The following is a 19,226-nucleotide window of genomic DNA, read 5'->3' on the forward strand; positions in this document are numbered from 1 at the left end:
AAGTGTCTGTGGAACTACTTGTCTGTCTGCCTGCTCTTTAGATGAGGTGGCATTGTAGCCCAGAGGATTTGAATGGAACAGAAAAAAGTGGTGGAGGTCAAAAGTCTGGCTTTGTGCTGTGAAAGTAAAACAGAATTCTTTGGATACATCTGTAAGAATGGGTGAACAACTTTGAACATAACTATTCTTCCTTTGAACATTTGGGAGATTTTAAAATTTGTTGAAGACAGAGAGGCACCTCAAAAGTTGGAGGTTGTTCCATGCTGTAAAACATTCTAGCAAGAGTCCAACTAATTCAGTAAATGGTGGCAACAAACTCATGTTCACCTCAGTAGAAAGCCATTAAAAGCACTTTCCATGCTTCTACTTAACCTATAGGTTACCGGTAGTTTAAAATCTCGTATTCTATTTATGAATTTGTTTTGTTTAGAAAAAGCATATAAAATGTTTGATTTTACCTTGATCCTCATCCATTTGGATTTTTTTAACTTATATGCAGTTGCTGGCCATATCTTAAGCTGCAGGGTTAAAGTTGATGTACATTTCTGTTTTGTGTTTGTACTAAGTGTTTATAAAAGGACATAAAGAAGATGGGTATAGTCCTGATTACACAAGTGATTTATTTTAAGAAGTCACCAGAAAAAAAATAATGATGGAAGATGTTGGTTTAAAAAAAAAACCAATCCTGGTTTCTTACAGGCAGCACAAAAGGCAGGAGCTTCTTGGTGTGTAGCTTCCAGTGCTGTGCTGTCACACTCCTGTAACTGATATGGACAAACCTAGTGCTAAGTTTTGTTAGGTGACACCTGTTCCAGTTTAAAACTTCAGTTTGAAATTGGGATAAATAGTAAATATTTATTTAGGACAGGAAGAAATAGAAAAACTTACTGGTGACCTAAGAAATTCTATTTTACGTTTTCATATTCTGTTATGTTAAATAGACTAGCAGGAGTTTCAAAGATAATTATGTTCCCATATCTTAATGGAAATTACTGATCTGTTATCTGATATATTGGTCTTCTAGTAGGCTAACTTTATATGGAACCATGTGATTATTTGTTGAACTCATGTAAGGGTCATTGTCTAAAAATTTCATAGAGGTGTGAGCAGTTAGTAACACTTAAATGGCATCTAAACACACTTTTTCAATGACAGTTTTCAATAAAAAAGGAAATAATAATCTGACAGATGTCTCATCTTTAATGTAATGAAATTACATTTATTATATATTTATTGGGAGTTTATTAAAAAAAAGACCTTATTTTGATATTGTAGTACTTGAATCTGAATTTAGGCTTCATCATCACACATTAGTGCCGCTTCTGACTAATCACTGAAGTTAGTTTAACAATAAATCTGACATCAGTTTATCTTGCGAGATTCATTGCTAGACAGTAAAGCTTATTTAGATGGAAAATATTCAAGTGTTCTCCCTTCAGGTATTGGCCTAAATTTTCTTAACCCATTAATTCTGAGCCAACACATACAGGATTTGGATGCAAGTTCCCATTTTAGTATGGTTCTCATTATTACTGATTTATAGTTTTTGTCAGTCTTTGATATATATATATTCTTTTCTTTGTTTTCCATCACTTCAGTGTTATGTCAGTCTTTTCATGTTTTATTGTATTTTCATCAGAGCTGATTTCATTAGTATTCTGGGTTTTTTGTTTTACTGGTCTTTATGTATAGGCAGCTTCTCAGGAATTCAGATTCTGGGAGCATTAATGGAGTGCTCAGATACTTACTGTCCTCAATGTAATTACTTCTGAGTTTTTCATATTTCTAGATGTTTGTGAGTTCCTTCTTTTTTGTAATGGTATTTGTTTTCAGTGTTCAATAGCAACTACAAATATAGCTGTATGTGCTAATACCCCTTTTTGCAAGTAAAAAGGTGAATAATACCCGGTGTATTTGAAAGATGAAATACCAGTAAGTTATTTTTAGGTTAGACAACAGGTCTTGAAATGTGTTAATGTTTTTGTCATGCAGCTGGAAATAATGGAAAACAAGAATCAGAAATGTGCTTCTATGGAATTGGTTACAAGTAAAATAATTTTCCAGCAAAGATGTTTATTTTGTGAATTAAGAGCTAAATGTTACTGTACACATGAAATTAGAGTGGCAACATCCCTTGGCATGTCAGTGATATGCAAAGTGGAGAAATTATTTGGAGAACAGGTTTTTAAAACTTAGATATATATTTTAGTTTGAAAATAGTTTAATTGAAAAATAGTTGCTCACTAACAGTATTTGAAATAGCTTTTGTTTTAAAAACACTTCAGTGTTTTGAACATTGAGGAGTATTGTTGCAGTGTGGAATTTTTGTAACAACTGGGATAAAGCAACTTGGTATGTAAATACATGCAGTGAAATTAGTACTTTGAAAATGGGGTGGGAAACATGTCACTTTGGAAAGCCAAGGAATTTAGTTTTAAAAAATAAAAAAATTAAACTTACTATTTTTCTACAAATTCTGATCATCAGGTTTCTAACTGTATTGTATCTTTAAGAAGCTAAAAAATATGGCTTTCTGTATTTGGTGTCAACCCTGGGAGCAATTTCTAAAACATCTTATGGGTAATCACTGGACCAGAGGAGCACTGAGGTGCTGGCTTAGGTATACTATAATCTTGGTCAACTGGTAACAGTCTTTAAATTGGTATAAAATGAATTTGTGTTTTCTTTGTATATTTAAGGTTCTTGTTACCCAGACATAGTACACTGGCATTGCAGTGCTGGTAGAACAACTGTATCAGATGCATGAAAATCTGTGAGACATGGCAAATCTTCACTATTACAATACTTTGAAGGATTAAGAGTTGTGGTTTCAGGATTTGCTTAGTGAAGTATTGCGCACTTCAGATTCACTATCTGTGTTGAGAGGTGCTTATGTATCAAAGTAGCTCTTTACTCCTGAAGTTTCTGAAAGAAATTACAACAAATTTGTTGTAAAGATTAAAAGAAAAAATGATGGATAAAGGAGGGGAGAAATGCACGCAAATACGGTTTGATGTGTCACATCGTGTACCAGGACTGCCACCTGCCAGCAAATATGTTGGCTTTAACAGACTACTTTTACTTTGGAGAGTACAAAGTAGTATGGGGTTTTGAGGGATAACGTTTTTTGATCTCTTACTCTTGATGACCACATGGGTCTTGTTCATCTTTTCAAGTCTCCTTTGTTTTAATGAACATTGGCAGGGAGTAACTCTTGAAGGTGGCCAGTTCCCTGCTGTATCTGAGCAGTCTTTCTGGATAATAAAGGGTATAGGCTGCAATTTTTATGAAATAGATGGGTATAGTCCCCTGGATGTCTTTATTTGCATAGCATTTACTTAACAAATCTTGCTCCAGAAGGAGATGGGGAAGAAGCATTGAAGCAAACCTTTCTTGAAGCAAACCTTTCTTGAAAATAAAATAGCACTTGATGCAAAATACAAAGTCTGCCATCTAACATGCATAAAGTCCCTCAGCACTGACAGTATCAGTCTCAGCTTGTTCCTTAACTTTCTAATATATCTAATTGTTCCTAGTAAACCAGCAATGCTTGGGTGGGGGTATTTTTTTTGGTATGGTAACTTTCTCTCTAGTTTTTCTCTTTTAATTTATTATAAAACTTATGTAGGACCTTTCATGTTTAATATTAATTAAAATAACTTCAGGTTTGTTCGTTCTGTTCTGTAAAAAGGTATCTGAAGAATTTTTACAAATTTTATCTTGGAAATTAGCTTATTCATTATGTTTAATTTTAGGAAATGGTGCTCTTGCAGAACATTCTGAAAATGTGCATATTTCAGGAGTGTCAACGGGTAAGTCATTTTTTGTAATGTTTAAATTTCATGCATGACTTAAATAGTAAATATTGAAAGCCACCTGGTATCTTATGAAGAGATATTTGGCTATAAAAATTATTACTGCCTTTTGCAGCATGTAATAAGGAATGAAGCAACTGGAACATGGAAAAATTCTCATAAGATAAAACTGATACCTGCATGCTTATGAACAGATTATGCTTTTCTAAGTGGACTGCCTAATTATTTTTCCATACAAACATTGAACTAAGAGAAAAGTTGGTTTAAGTTGAATTGATATTTTCTTTCCACAGTAAAGTTTTTGTGAAATGATATTTGCTGAAATGTAATTTTAGACACTGCTACTATCAAATAACATAAATCCAAGAGTTGTGTTTCACCTGATTAGATTTAACTGAAACAACTGTACACTTGACTACACAATTTCCTTAATACAAGAAAAAAAATGTAGAACTCATGAAACTGAGAAACTGATGAGATGCTGGGAAAATATGGGGTATAAAAGCAGCACACACTGCTGAAAGGTTTCTGTATTCTTTTCCAATAAGTCAGTTTTAGTCCTCTCCTGGGCAGCAGCCGCAGTTGGGTCTGTTGTGTGTTAGTGATGGGACTGTGTGGCCATTGAGGCATTGGTGTACAGTCTTTGTTCTTCAGATGCTGCACAGTGTCAGCAGCTGCTGGGTGTGGTTTATCATACAGATACCCAGAGTATGTGCAAACCGGGAGATAGAGGCTCCTCAGCAGGTAGCAGAATACAGGCTTGGTTCTTTCTCTAGGAAAGCTGCCTCTAATCCCTAGAATTCAGACTGATTTTTACATCTCCTTTTCCTAAAATAAGAGTCAAAATGCAAAGTTGTCCTTTTTGAGAACAGCTTGTATGTCTCACTGTAGTCATCCTTGCAATATTGCTTTAAACATTATGTTGCTACTTGTACTAGTATGGTTGAGTTTTTGGATAAATTTACAGTCAGTGGATGGTCTTTGTTAAACCTACTGCTTTTTATTTCCCTTTTATTGTTCGCCACTCAACAACTGTTAAAAGTCTATAAATAGAAGATCTTTCTTAACCATTCTTGTGCTGCATCATGAGGAATGCTGATGCTTTTTAATAGTACTGGTGCACCAAGTATCATATATACTATATTTATGGAGCACTGTAAATAATAAATATCAACATAGCTACTTGCCCCTGTCGGAACAATTATTGCTGGAGTTGGAATGGATGAGAGACACAAAGTCAACCTAAAATCTCGCTATGCAGCTTTCAGGGTATATTTTAACAACCCCTCATGCCTTTGTTTACTGCAACAGTTGTGTCCCAGGTCACAATACAGGCAGAAAAGCATCTGCTGGGCAAGAGGTGAATGGAATTTTTGACTCTGCTTCCAGTACTTTGGCCAGCATGCTTGAACAGGCAGTGCCAAGAAGAGCAGAACACAATGTACTTTGTATGCAAGATAACAGCAGCTAGTAGATAGAACTTTAACTACTGAGAAGAAAAATCCATTTAGAAATAAATAATAATAATAACAACAATGAAATTATATATATATTTATATATATATATATAAATATCTCTGATGTTCTTATATTTTTAAATAGCTTTCCAGATGACAAAAAATAAATACTGTACTCCTAAGTTTCTTTTTTAATACAAAGTGCAAGTTCTTCACTGGGGAATTTCAAGGTAATGGGGCAGGGATGATCTGTTAAGGACAACCTGAAGAAAGCATATAGACTGACCCACTACCATTTTCCTTACTGCTCTTTGTATGTACGTCTTAAATTTTAAGTCCATAGCCGAAGTATGAAAGCTGGTGATGAATTAAATTATTTTTTAGTTCCTTTTAAATAAATTTGGTCTCCCAAACATATTTTCAGACTTGCAGGTTATATGTTTCATCAAGCATACCTGGACAGCTTTGTATTTTGCAGAACAATTTTAAGCAGAGTTCCTGTAAAATAGAACCAAAGACATCTGGCCTTTAATCTTTCTAAATCCAACTTTCACTTGGTGTTGAAACCAAGCAAGTGATTTTCTTGGACCATTGTACAGAGATGGGATTTAAAATGAAATTTTTGTCTTGATGGTAGATTTCCTGTCATGCTGCTGCTGCAAAACTACATACCTACCTTACTAAATTTTATTTTAATAGCACAGACCTCTGTGGCCTTTGGTATTTATGCTTCTGCTATATATTATATTGCCAAGTTACAGGTACCCCTCTAATATATAAGCATGCTTTTTCTGCCAGCAGCAATTAGTGGAATGTTGTCTCTGCATATAAGCTGTCACTACAGAGCAAGTGTTTATGCCTTTAAAATCTAAAGAGTTCAGAAATATTTTCAGGTCTGTTTTTGAGGTATGTTGAGCCATAATTGTCACTATTATATGTTTATATATATAATGACTTATTTTTACTGAACATGTCTCTATTGCAGAGCAAAGGGCACTTTAACTTAAAGCCTTTAGGCTTGACATGGAGGCAAAGATTCCTATGCCTTCTTCCTCTGTAGTTCCCTACATAAGACTTTGAGTGGCTCCTGAGAGTTACAATACAATAATTATCCTCCCTGTTCACGGTTTAGACTTTATCACAACATTATTCTCTTTTTACTCTAAGCTGTTTTAAACACCTTCAGATCATTTATCCAGCTGCATTCATGTCCTTACCATGTCCAATATAATGCATACCTTATCATCCTGTGGTTCACATTGAAAGCTAATTCTTTTATCTTTTCAACTAATCTCTTGGCATTACTGTGAAGATAAATCCCTAATCTCCGTCTCCCTGCTTTTCTGAAGTGACTTTTTTCCTTGACATGTTGTTCACTCTTACTACAGGTACTTTACTTCTCTAGATCTTGCTACAGAGTTTTTGCATAGGTTTCTTAATTATTTTCTTGTTATAACTTGCTGGTTGAATTTGGTACAGTAAACTTTTAATTGGCTCTCTTCTGTTTACTGGTCAGCATCTTGTAGTTTACAATAATGTTCTGTAATGTGGGATGGTAAACAAATTTCAGGAAGAGGGAAACAAGAAAAACTGTTGTGTCTATTTTTAAAAAGTCTACATGAAAATCCACATCACCAGAAAATTATAGGCAAGCTCTTTTGACCATTACTTTACACTGTAATATGTGAAACATCCTCAGTCCTAATTGCAGTATTGCAATTTACTGAACAGTAAAATTATAGTTTTATCAATTATATCAGAGTAACAAACAGAATTGCAAATAGATTTTTAATAGAATAAAGATTATCAGAGGAAAGAGTTTGAAACAGGTAGGAGATGGATGAGCAGAATTGTGCCAAAGAATACAAGGGCACTGAAGGGAATGTAAGCAGACACAACAGAAATGGTTGTGCAAGAGGAATTTGTTACCCTCCCTTCAAATACTATGGCCTTTTGAGAACATCCTGGGCACGCGTCACTGTGTGTCTTTGCTTCTCTACAATGCAACCCTCTCAATTTCTTTCATGCTTCTGCCTTCAGTGCAGACTCATTTCCTTTTACCCTGACTCGTCTAACTTTCTGTCTGCTGTTCTCGTATGTATTTTTAATACTTTAAATAAATTACTCTAAATTTAATCAGTTTTCTTCTAATTTTAAGTTATCTTATATACAACTGACCTATATGACAAATGCTTGTAGGACTGCTAGCAATTGAGAATAAAAGTCCAAATTTTCCTCAACTTAAAGTAAGGATGTTTGCCTCTATTGATGCATTTCTGTTTTACGTTCCGCTAGTTGGATTTTTTTTTTTACCCCATATCCTTCGTGATATTGTTTACGTTCTGTATGTTTACAGATACGTGAATAAAATGTGTTACATTGTAGTCTGTAAATGTGTAGAAGAAACATCTAGTTAGGCAGAGGGTCAGGAACTGATTTTAGAGGCTTGCTATTGTCTTTATAAAAGTATATTCACTTTAAAGCTGTTCTGTTTCTAAAGGTTATGAGTGATTTTAAAAATCTGAGAAATTATTCACTCTCAGAAAGACAGAACTTCTGAAGTACAGCTTCTGCACAGTTGATCTTGACATTTTTACACTTTTTAAGCAAACAGGAGATTTCTATTGTCTCCTGAGCTCTAAATAAGAGATTTTTAGTGCATGAATATGTATCAAGTATGCAAGTGCATTTAGCTTGTCTGGCCAACTTGAAGAAAGCTGTAATTTGCTTTTGAAGTCCATTCCCTTTTTTTGAACCCCCATTTTGTCACATGAATACTTCCTTCAGTATTTTCTCTTCTACAGCACTTACACAGTTTTATTCGTCCTGTATTATTGTGCCTGTGGTCATTCTTGCTTCCTCGTGTCCTCCATAGTCTGCTTCTCTCTGTATTGATTGCTGTTGCAAATGATCGTCTTTTGCTCTCAGCTCTGTAGTGTGAGTTTTACTAGAAACAGAGAAAAAGACATCTTAATAAAAGACTGTAGAAATTACAAGGGATATAAGGCTGGTTCTACAGAGGATAAAAAAAATCCTGAGTTTGAGCAAAACTGGAAGCTTTCATGTGCTCTGAAAGCACTACCTTGATTATACAAGATTGTCACTTGGAATTTCTTCCATTCATACTGGCGTACAAATATGTTACTGTTTGTACTGGTACATGGGTTTAACATGTTAATGTTTTTAGAGATGGACTCTGTAAAACTGAATGAACTCATGTTGAATGGATTGTTTTTTATATATTTTAGTGCAAAGCGTCCTTTGTCGGGTAAACTTAATAGCTTCTGCAGTGGTTCTCAGTGACAAAATTCTGTGTGCCAGTTTGGAAATTGCAGATAGCAGGTGTGTGTTGTACTGTAAATTTCACCTCAAGGCAACTTTTTTGAAGCTGGGGATTATTTCAGTAGTAACCAACTAGTATGTGGAATTGTTGCCAGCATTTGTGAGCTTGGTACAAAATGTCTTATACATTCTTCTACTTTTTTTGCATGTTTTTGTTCTATATGTTTTTTGGTTTTTGCTAGAACTGCTATTTTACTTAAACAAATGAATACCAGCTTTTCTTTCAAGTCCTTACGTTTATTGCCTGAACAAATATTAAGTATCAAAAGATCACTTACACAGGAGCTGTGTTCCAAATTATCATGGTGTTAGAGCACCACCTATAGGGTTTGCTCAAAAATTAAAAAGAAAGTGAATGATTGCATATTCAAATGAAATAATATCTTTTTGTGACTTTCATCCTGAGATATTAGGACAGCTCCTGTGTCCTACAGCTGAAGTATGTTAACTGTGAAGCATGAATAAAGCTCTAAAAAGGAACATGTCAAAAACAGTTTAAAGCATTATTCTCTTACAGATATACAGAAAAATAGAAAATTTCCTGAATTTTATTTTTTCTGTGGTATTTAAGTTAATATAGAAAATTCAGATGTCAGCATTCTTGTCTTTTAGTCCTTCTAAAATATATTTTAAAGTGCATTTGTTGTGCTGTATGGAAATACTTTAAAGTAATCATTTAAGATTCTAACTTTTTATAATTTCAGTTCTCTATATTATTGCAAAATTATTTTAAAAGCCTGATTTTGTATAAAAATAGAAAAAATAACTTGTCCACAAATTACATTATTGTGACTTTTCCACTGTTAAAAATGCAGTTCATTCTTCATCATGTTTGTTTATTCAGCAGTTCTGATTGTCTGTTTTAATCAAATAGGAATTCTAAAAGCTTTTGGTGATCAGACAGTAATGGAAGTGCTTTCTTATTTGTAATAGTTCTTGTGTTCAAACTACTGTGTGTAACTTACAGGGCTACCAGTAACTTTGACAGCTCGGCAGGTTTTGGACTATCAGTGATTAAATTGAAAAATAAAAGCTCAGACGGTAGTTATTTATAATGTTTTCTTGCCACTGAGACTTCCTCATAATTTGAAGCTGCACTGAGAGCATTCTAGCCTTTCTGTTTATTTGAAGTGTGTATGCTATGTGACAGCTGTTGGATGTGAGGCTGCTATGGGGGGGAAAACCAGGAAAACAAAGTCCACAGAGTTAAGTGTAAATACATTACTTCAAATAAAAGCAGAAGAATTGAGAACGCTCGAGCTTTGGAAGGAACAGCAGCTGAGTTAAGGCCAATGCAGAAAGCTACACCAATAAAGTAAGAGTACAAATGACTGAGTTACTTCAGTTGCATATAATTAAACCTATAAATACAAACTTTCTAGTCCTTTATCAGCAATGTAGTTACGCAGGTCTCTCTGCTGCAGTAAGTGCTCTTTTCCTTTCAAGCATTTGGAATCATGCGTACGGAGATCATTTCCATGCCAAGAACTGGAAGAGGGAAGGTATTTAAATGATGGTCAAACACTGGGTCTACCCAAGACAGGAAGTTTCAGCTGCTTGATTACTTAGCATTATTCTAATGCTTCTAAGTGCATTAGAAGGTGAAAAACAAATTAAAGTGAAGTAATCAATGAACAATCGTGTTAATGCATGGTTAAATTGAGCTGAATCTTTGTAAAGACTAAAAATAAAATTTAAAAATAAAAAATCTTTAACTTAATAAAGTTGTCAAAGTCCACATAGAATAATCTTTTTTAATCTGTAGTAGTAATTGACGTAAATAAAAACTGCTGCACTGGCATTGTTGGAAAACATCTTTAGGCTGATGTGTTCTGTTACAAACTCCCTTAGAAATTGTGGTTTTTTTAGTTGCTATGTCATCTAACTCACTTTGATATTCTCCCTCCTTAGGTGCTGATTGGTTGGGTGGGGTTTTTGTCTTACTGGCTTTTAGAAAAAGGGAATTAATCAAGTTGCTTTCAATATATATGTATTTTATAGCTTGTGGAGATATTCCAGAACAAATTCGATCACCAAGCGGGACAATCACAAGTCCAGGGTGGCCCTCTGAGTATCCTGCCCGAATTAACTGTAGCTGGTACATCCATGCAAACCCGGGGGAGATCATTACTATAAGGTAACAGTGCTCCTGTATTATCCATATGGATCAAAGAAATACTAACCAGACATTTTTAACTGCCAGCTGTGCACATACCAGTTTTCTCTTCCTTCCTGCAAGTGGTGGATTTCAGTTTTGTCTGGTTTTTTGCCTTTCCTTTTGTCTGATTTGCTCGCACACAGCCATGTAGCATTTGTTTTCTGCTGCAGAATCGGTGACTAGAAAAAATGTCAGTGTGCTCATTTATTTGAATTTCTTCAATGTGTCTGAAACAGGAATTTTTCATTAAAAAGTGTGTAGACTAAATGTTGTAATGCTTCATTGCTATGAGGTCTCTTGGTGTACTTAAAAATGTCAGGGACAAACAGTGAGTCAATAGATATGACTGCAGTTCAGAAAAGGTTGAGTTTTGATGCAGGGAGCTCCTCACAGTTTCACATATCTTGTAACTTTTCTAAAGTAGTAATGTAAAAACTTATTAATTCAAATTCTCATCTGTTCATTTCTGATTACTGATTTCTTTTAGCATCAACATACAAGTTAGTACTGCTTCATAGACTTTATTATGAAACTGCATTACCTGCAGATTTTCTTCAGTTTCCAGTTCAGATTTGCTGACCTAAGAAACTGCTCTTCATTGTGAAATATTTGCTTTGACATCAGTTACTCATTTAAATTCTGCTTCTTAATTTAAACAACCTTTCTACTAAATGTTTAACCAACATAAATGCAAAGTAAAGTAGGTAAAACTGTTCAGCTACTAGAATGCTTTCTAAACTTTTCATCCTGTTTATTTTTAAAACTCCTTTTTTTTCTTTCCTGTTGTTTTCTTCCACTCATATGTATCACATTTCAGTTCTGATGGTGCTCTGTTGTCTGTACAGACCTGTTCTGTGCAGTCATTACCATGGCAGCTTATCTTGACTGAGTGCAGCCATACCATAGCAGTCCATGACATAGTGCTTGGGTAGCTGAGTAGTGTAACTGGGAGAAAGTCTTCCCTAAAACCATAATTTTGAACTATTTATCTGTATTTAAAATGTCAAAACATATTATTGCCTAAGTGTAGCATTAGCTAAAAGTCTGGTGAAATTGGAGTTAAAATCACTTAGTAGTGTATGAAAGTCATTAAATGAGACACATAAGGACAATATCATTACCAGAATTTTAGATTAAGACAGTGTGTGTTTTTGTAGCAAAATTGCATTTCTTAAGTAGTGGACACAATATTTTGTTTGATCCTTGCTGTCCTCATAATACAAAACTATCAGCACAAGGTTAAACTTTATTTCTACATGGGTAGAGAAGCTATTCTTTTATTTCAGAAGAAGTATTTCTTTATTTCAAAAAGAACTTCAAGGTAATTTTCCTGTGTAGTAATTCAGCAGCTTGTTTGTGTAGTATTCAGTTCAGTAACAATTTTGACCTTCTCTCTTTTTCAGCTTTCAAGATTTTGATGTTCAGGGATCTCGACGATGCAGCTCAGATTGGTTAACAATTGGAAGCTACAAGAACATTGAAGGCTACAGAGCATGTGGCTCTTCCATTCCCTCACCATACATCTCTTCACAGGATCATGTTTGGATAAGGTTTCATTCAGATGATAGCATCTCCAGAAAAGGCTTCAGATTAGCCTACTTTGCTGGTATGTTTCAAATGATACCTAGTATAATTTTATGGTATCACTTTTTGTTTCCTGTTTCAAGAATTACTTCCTTCTCACAGTACTGACTACAGGTCTCTTCTGTAGTCACCTCAAGGTCTATTGAAATCAGAAAACATAAAGATTAAGTAAAGTATTTTGATCCCATGCACAATTCGAATATTCAAAGTAGGAGTAACAATAAGCAGATTGAATGATATTTGGGAAGAAAATGTTAGCGAATTGTACTAGGCACCTGGAATTTCTTTTAACATAGTAAGAAATTTATATTGAAATGTTTTCATCAGGCTAAAATAAATTTGTTAAAGTAGTTGGGTAGACTTCTGAGTATTATAAATACTGTGAGAGAGGAAAGGAATGGCAGTATTTTTTTTTTTTTTACATTTCTCACAGAATTTGCATAATTTCTCCCATTTCCAGAAGGCATACTATCTTTTAAAAAAATAAATCTAGTAAAACCCTTCCATGTTAATATGATAGATTTATCCAGCCAAATGCAGGCATGGTTCTGTACATGCAAAATTTTTCTTGTTTTATTGCAGGATATGATAAAAACTAGTTACCAGTAGTGATAGTTTGAGACTCTTTTGTGAGCCATTCTTGTTCTATCAGAGGTTGCCAAGAGAGAGGAGGAAGCCAGTCAAGACTAGTTCCAAACTTTTCCTGGCTTTAAGAGGTAGTTTTACATAAGAGCATGATTATGGTGTGCTACTGCATGATCATCCCAAATACTGGATTAGATTTTTCTTGGTTTTCACGATGATTTCATGTTGTCTTGCTCTCTCTAAGGGAGTGTGTGTTGTAGATTAAAGTGTTTAAGACTTCAATCCTGTGTTTATAAATGTCTTTTTTAAAATAAATAAATTTTATTTTGGGGAGGTTTATTAATTTTTTAATAAATAAGCATTACTGAAATTATAGCTTGAGTTTGCTCCCTATGTTCGATGCAATACTTAGGAAATACTTCACAGTTGAGGTGAAAGTGTAGTGTTTCAGTGGTCTTTTAATGTTTTTAAGAGTGGTCTTTTAATGTTTTAAACTGACCTGTATATAGGAGAAGAGTTGACAATTGCTTTAATAATCATCTGGTCATTTCTTCCTTTGAGTGTCAAAAAAGACTCCTGAAAGAGTCCAAAAAAGACTTCTGCTATGCATTCAGCTGCACCATTATGTTTGGTTCTTCTCATCAGCATCATGCAGTAGTGCTCAGATTAACACCTCAATAGTCTATTTCATTCAGTGTTTTTAGGGCTACTCTCAAAGTTGGCAAGTCATCATAGAAAAAAGGGAAAAAACAGTAATACGTTAGTTATTTGGATGCAATTTAGGCCTGTCTGGGCTGGAATGATAGAAACAGTATAGATTCCAAGTGCATGACCATTAGGGAGCCCCATGTTTAAAATCTGATGTGGAAGATAGGTCATGTGAATTGTTTGAATTAATTCTTGTTTAAAGAAAATAATAGGTAAATATTTATATTTAACTTAAACCAGTAATAGGAAAGAAAAAAGCATTACAGGTAGGAAGGCTACTGGACTAGAAAGTAAATTTTGTGCCACTTGTCTTTCTTCCCTCTATCTTCCTCTCACACTTATTATTTATCAGCCTTTTTAATTACCGGATTTGAAATGAGATGGAATTTACTAATGGTGATGTAGAGTGGAGAAGGAAGTTATTAAAAGCATAGAGGTCAATGGCCACCATAAATGCCAGGAAGAATTGTGTTAGTCCTTTTGCTAGAACTGTATATGGGTGCTGCTAATGATTTTCTGCTAACCTGAAGTCTGTGGTACAGCTCCCAGAGTTAGTCTTATTTAGTACATCTCTTATCATTTTAAGACTCTTAATTTTTGATTCATAGGTAAATTTTCTTCATGTAAGGATTGGTGATTAAAAATCAGGATCAAGTATTCCAACTCTTTTCTGGGATGTTTCAAAGCTTGTCAAAGGAAGACCTTGGTTTGAAATTGTATCCTGTTTTGTCACTGCAGTATTCCCATCAATATTTATAACTCCATGTTACAGCTTTCTTCTCAACCTCTTCCAGGTTCTTCAGTGCAGAAGGACTGAGCTAGATTAAAATCAGTACTTGAACAGGTTCAGTGATGCATATTCTACTATCTCCTACCTACTATTCCATTACTCCACCTGTGGAGCATAGTCACTCAATTTAGGTAGGACTAGTCTAGCAGTTCAGTTTTACAGGTTTTAAATTCAAGGCCAAGGTTCCAACTTTGCCATACCAATATTGTGAATCATATGTATGTGTGTGAGTGTACTATATATGTAAATACTTAAATACCTGTAGCAAGACAAGAAGATGGTATCATTTGTACTGCATCGGTATCATTTGTACTGCATCTGTTCTTTGGATTATTTTTTTTAGTGAGATGGACATGTTCTGAAAATTAGTAACTGGCAGCACATATATTTTACTCTCCTTTCATGCTTCAGTCTCTGAAAGTAAATTTGTAGACTTAAACATTCTTCAGCAGTGCTTATAACATTTATCACTCTTCATGATTTCATTTTTTCCTGCACTCACTTTTTAAAAGCCTTAGCATTTGTGAAATTTAAAAATTATGAATTGTACTTCTCTAGAGAAAAATTACTATTTTAAGTCAGAGTATTCATTTTTAATGCTTTCTGAGATACTAAAGTAGAAAAAAAGGAGAAGTATGATATGACTTGACCTATCACAGCAGGTTAGTTCCAGCAAGAAAAATTCAAGCTAGTTGCGAAAATTTTTATAATGTTGTATAGTAAAGGACTGGAACTTTAAAAGTACTTGATTGGAGAAGGCCCTAAAGAGCCTAATCAAACACTAATTGGCCTTGTTTTGAGGAAATAAATTTATTAGATGGCTTCCATTCCAATCTGAATTGTTCTCTTGTAAAAAAAGATAGAATATACTTCTCCTGGAAACACTAGGATTTCAGTGAGTTCATTACGCTGTCTTTCCTGTTTCCTTATTAAAACATAGTGTTTCTTATTAGAATGAATACATTAGAATGAATGTATATTTGTCTAGTTTATTTTCTGAATTACTGCTGTGTAGGACCATCTGCATTGCAGACTTGTTTTAAAGATTTTGACCATGGCAGTTTGTTTTTTAGCAAGTTTTACAGTCTGTACTTTGGTTGGTAGAAATAAGAGTAATTGAAAATGATACAGCAGTGTTTGACCCAGCTGAATTGTTGCAGAGCTGAAATAACTTGGATCCCAGCTATGCTTCTGTGTTCAATATGGCTGGAACTTCAGTGAGTAAAGGCAAGTGTGCATTTTTGCATTTGGTGCACTCCCGTCATAGCTACTAGAGAAGCAGGAGCAAACAGTGGGAAAAGGAGAAGACAGAGGTTTCTTTCTTTGGTTGGTGGTAATATGAAATCTTCAGCTGTCAGCTTCTCTCTTGCCTTAGATCCTTTGGTACAAAGTAGGAACCTCCAAATGCAGAAGAGAGTCTGACTGCTTTTCTGGATAGATTTTGAGGAGATAAGCAGTACTGCAGCACAAAATGTTTCTGTATTTTGAGTGAGAGATGAGAGAGTGTTTTTCTAACTTATTTTTAGCATATTAGAAGTCAGATTTCTCAATAGCTATAAGTGAGCATTGCTTTCTTGTTTGGGTTAAAGTTATTTGACTGAAATCAGCCAGGGATAAGGTTCATGCTGATGTGTTGATGGAATTTTGACTTGAAAAAACTGTTTTGTCTTGACATCTGCTGAAAGTTGCCATGGTTTAAAGACACTTCAGGCATTTGCTTTGTCCTTCTGAGGTATCTGGTGGGCCATATAAATATGCAACACAAACCATAAAGTGCTAAACTTTAAGAGATTTCTTTTTCTTTTTTTTTTACTTTCAGGGAAATCTGATGAACCAAGTTGTGATTGTGATCAGTTTCACTGTGCTAATGGAAAGTGTATTCCAGAAAGTTGGAAATGTAACAATATGGATGAATGTGGAGACAACTCGGACGAAGAAATCTGTGCCAAAGCTAATCCTCCAACAGCTTCTTCCTTTCAGCCTTGTGTGAACAATCACTTCCAGTGTCTTTCCCGCTTCACCAAGCTTTACACTTGCCTTCCAGAATCTTTAAAATGTGATGGTAACATTGATTGTCTTGATCTGGGAGATGAAATAGACTGTGATGTGCCAACATGTGGGCAGTGGTTAAAATACTTTTATGGTACTTTCAGTTCTCCCAACTATCCTGACTTCTATCCACCTGGCAGCAACTGCACCTGGCTGATAGACACTGGTGATCATCGCAAAGTAATCTTGCGATTCACCGATTTTAAACTTGATGGTACAGGTTATGGAGACTATGTCAAAATATACGATGGATTAGAGGAGAATCCACGGAGGCTGTTGCGTGTACTGACAGCATTTGACTCCCATGCTCCCCTCACAGTTGTTTCATCCTCAGGACAGATAAGAGTGCATTTTTGTGCTGACAAAGTGAATGCTGCAAGAGGGTTCAATGCAACCTATCAAGTTGATGGCTTCTGTTTGCCCTGGGAAATCCCGTGTGGTGGAAATTGGGGGTGCTACACAGAACAGCAACGCTGCGATGGCTATTGGCACTGTCCAAATGGAAGGGATGAAACCAACTGCACCATGTGCCAAAGAGATGAGTTTCCCTGCTCTCGAAATGGTGTTTGCTACCCTCGTTCAGATCGCTGCAACTACCAGAATCATTGCCCTAATGGTTCAGATGAAAAGAATTGTTTCTTCTGTCAGCCAGGCAATTTTCACTGTAAAAATAACCGCTGTGTGTTTGAGAGCTGGGTTTGTGATTCTCAAGATGACTGTGGCGATGGCAGTGATGAAGAGAATTGCCCAGTCATTGTGCCCACTAGAGTGATAACTGCAGCTGTCATTGGGAGTCTTATTTGTGGATTGCTGCTTGTCATTGCACTGGGATGTACTTGTAAATTGTACTCACTCAGGATGTTTGAGCGAAGGTAAGTGGAACTGAACTTTATTAAATGTTCTGGTGTTTCCTTTTGTTCGTACTTGAAGTAGTTTTATTGACATATGGATATTGCTGCACATGATTTGTAAAGACATTGCTCCTTTGATAGTAAAAAGAGATTAGTTAATCACAGAGTTTATCAGGTTGGAAGGGACCCATAAGGAATATAAAGTCTAATTCCCTGCTTCTTGAAGGACATCTAAAGCTAAACCTAAGACCTGTGGCTGAGCATTGCTCAGATGCCCCTTGAACTCTGACAGTTGGGTGCCATAACTTGGGGACCTTTGTTCCAGGGACTGACTACTCTACCAGTGAAGAAAAGAGGATAGAAGCATTCTGATCACTTCACTAGAGAGGGTTAAAGCTTTTTTTTTACCAAAAAGGAAGTGTGGGAAAACTGCAGTTAATTAATTTGCAATTTATATCACTGTTCTGTACATAACAGCATGTTTCTTCTCTTGTAGGCTAGTTCATACCAGGATTACATATCCTTCAATCTTTTACAATAATATAAGCGTTACTCATGGTGCTTTTTATATTTAGCCCATGGGCTTGGGCTGGCTTGTTCCTTGGTTTTTATGAAATTTGTTGATGGGTTGGTTTTTTTGCTCTCGTTTCAGCTGAACAGGCTCACAGGAATGACTTTATATTCTTTGCCAATTAAATTTCAATTAAATTAGCAAAACTTCATCATGTGAATTTTTTATTTCAGATTATAATAGTCTGACGTACTTTCATTTACATATATATATAATCAGTATCTTATGTATCGTGAAATTTCTTTTCTCTTCGAAAGATCATTTGAAACTCATTTGTCAAGGGTTGAGGCTGAACTGTTAAGAAGAGAAGCTCCTCCATCCTATGGACAATTAATTGCCCAGGGTTTAATTCCACCAGTTGAAGATTTCCCTGTTTGTTCCCCAAATCAGGTAAGATTTCAAAATAGCAGGCAGACGCCTTAAATTTTAAGGAGACTGAAATAAAGATATTTTAACTTTTTTTCCTTTTCCTCTACAGCGTTTTCTTTTTCTCCTTTCAAGTCAATAGTATTATACAAATGATTAGCCCTTGAACAGAATCATTATATGGTAACACCACGGTTTCTTTTGCAGGCTTTCTTTTGTTGATAATGCCAGTAATGCACACTATAGAAACCCCTCTTGCATGGAAAGTAATAGATTGGTAGATCTAATTGTATGTTCTGTATTACTGTTGTGAAAGTAAGGATTGCAGGATGGCACTTTGCGATTTGGGAATGAATACCTAAACTTCTAATGCAGAATGGTAGTTCACATGCGCAGTGTGTAGGTGCATTCATGCCTGCTGTGCATAATAAGATGGAGAAGGACAGGGTGTAATATAAAATTATCATGAATGAGTAACAAAGCAAAAGCTAGTAAATGGCAGTTAATAGTTTCTAGTCATCCAGATTCAGAGGTGGATGGATGATTAGTGCATTTCTTACTTGGTTGATAAATTAATTTCTGTCAAAAAACTTTTTAAGTACTTAAAAATGTCTTAAAATATATAAAGATTTTTTGGATTGCAAAATTAGCACTGAACTTCATTAATGAGTTTAACAAATGTCTGTAGTGAACACTGTAGAACCCCTTGTTCCTTTTCAGTGGGTTAGTGTGGATATAATAAAGATCAGTATGTTTCTGTTTCAAACCAATTCTGTACATTTACAAATTTGGCATGCTGTCCTCCTTTCCAAAAAAATTAACCTTCACCAGTTTATGATGGGTCTATGTTCACAAGTCTCTTGAGGTAGGGTTAGCTCAAGAGAGTCTCTGTAGACAGTGCAGTTGTCATGCCCAGATGTGTAAATCCTCTAGTGCAAGTAACCTGGGAC

The 19,226-nt window shown here is 35.1% G+C and overlaps 1 protein-coding gene across 2 annotated transcripts in view; it reads left to right on the top strand.

Annotated features, from left to right (window-relative positions):
* The window catches only part of LRP12 (LDL receptor related protein 12), a 49,261-nt gene that overhangs the window by 25,235 nt on the left and 4,800 nt on the right, over positions 1–19,226 (top strand). The window contains exons 2-6 of one of the 2 annotated variants that reach the window (XM_005516968.3): positions 3,756–3,812; positions 10,616–10,751; positions 12,176–12,378; positions 16,259–17,360; positions 18,168–18,300. In XM_005516968.3, coding sequence (XP_005517025.1) covers positions 3,756–3,812; positions 10,616–10,751; positions 12,176–12,378; positions 16,259–17,360; positions 18,168–18,300 — 1,631 coding nt within the window. The remainder of the gene's footprint in view (positions 1–3,755; positions 3,813–10,615; positions 10,752–12,175; positions 12,379–16,258; positions 17,361–18,167; positions 18,301–19,226) is intronic. The other variant, XM_014256419.2, reaches the window with a different exon arrangement.

This window comes from Pseudopodoces humilis, chromosome 1, assembly GCF_049639895.1.
Source record: "Pseudopodoces humilis isolate 2021_Gansu_Grassland_sample_001 chromosome 1, ASM4963989v1, whole genome shotgun sequence".
Classification (NCBI taxonomy): Eukaryota; Metazoa; Chordata; class Aves; order Passeriformes; family Paridae; genus Pseudopodoces; species Pseudopodoces humilis.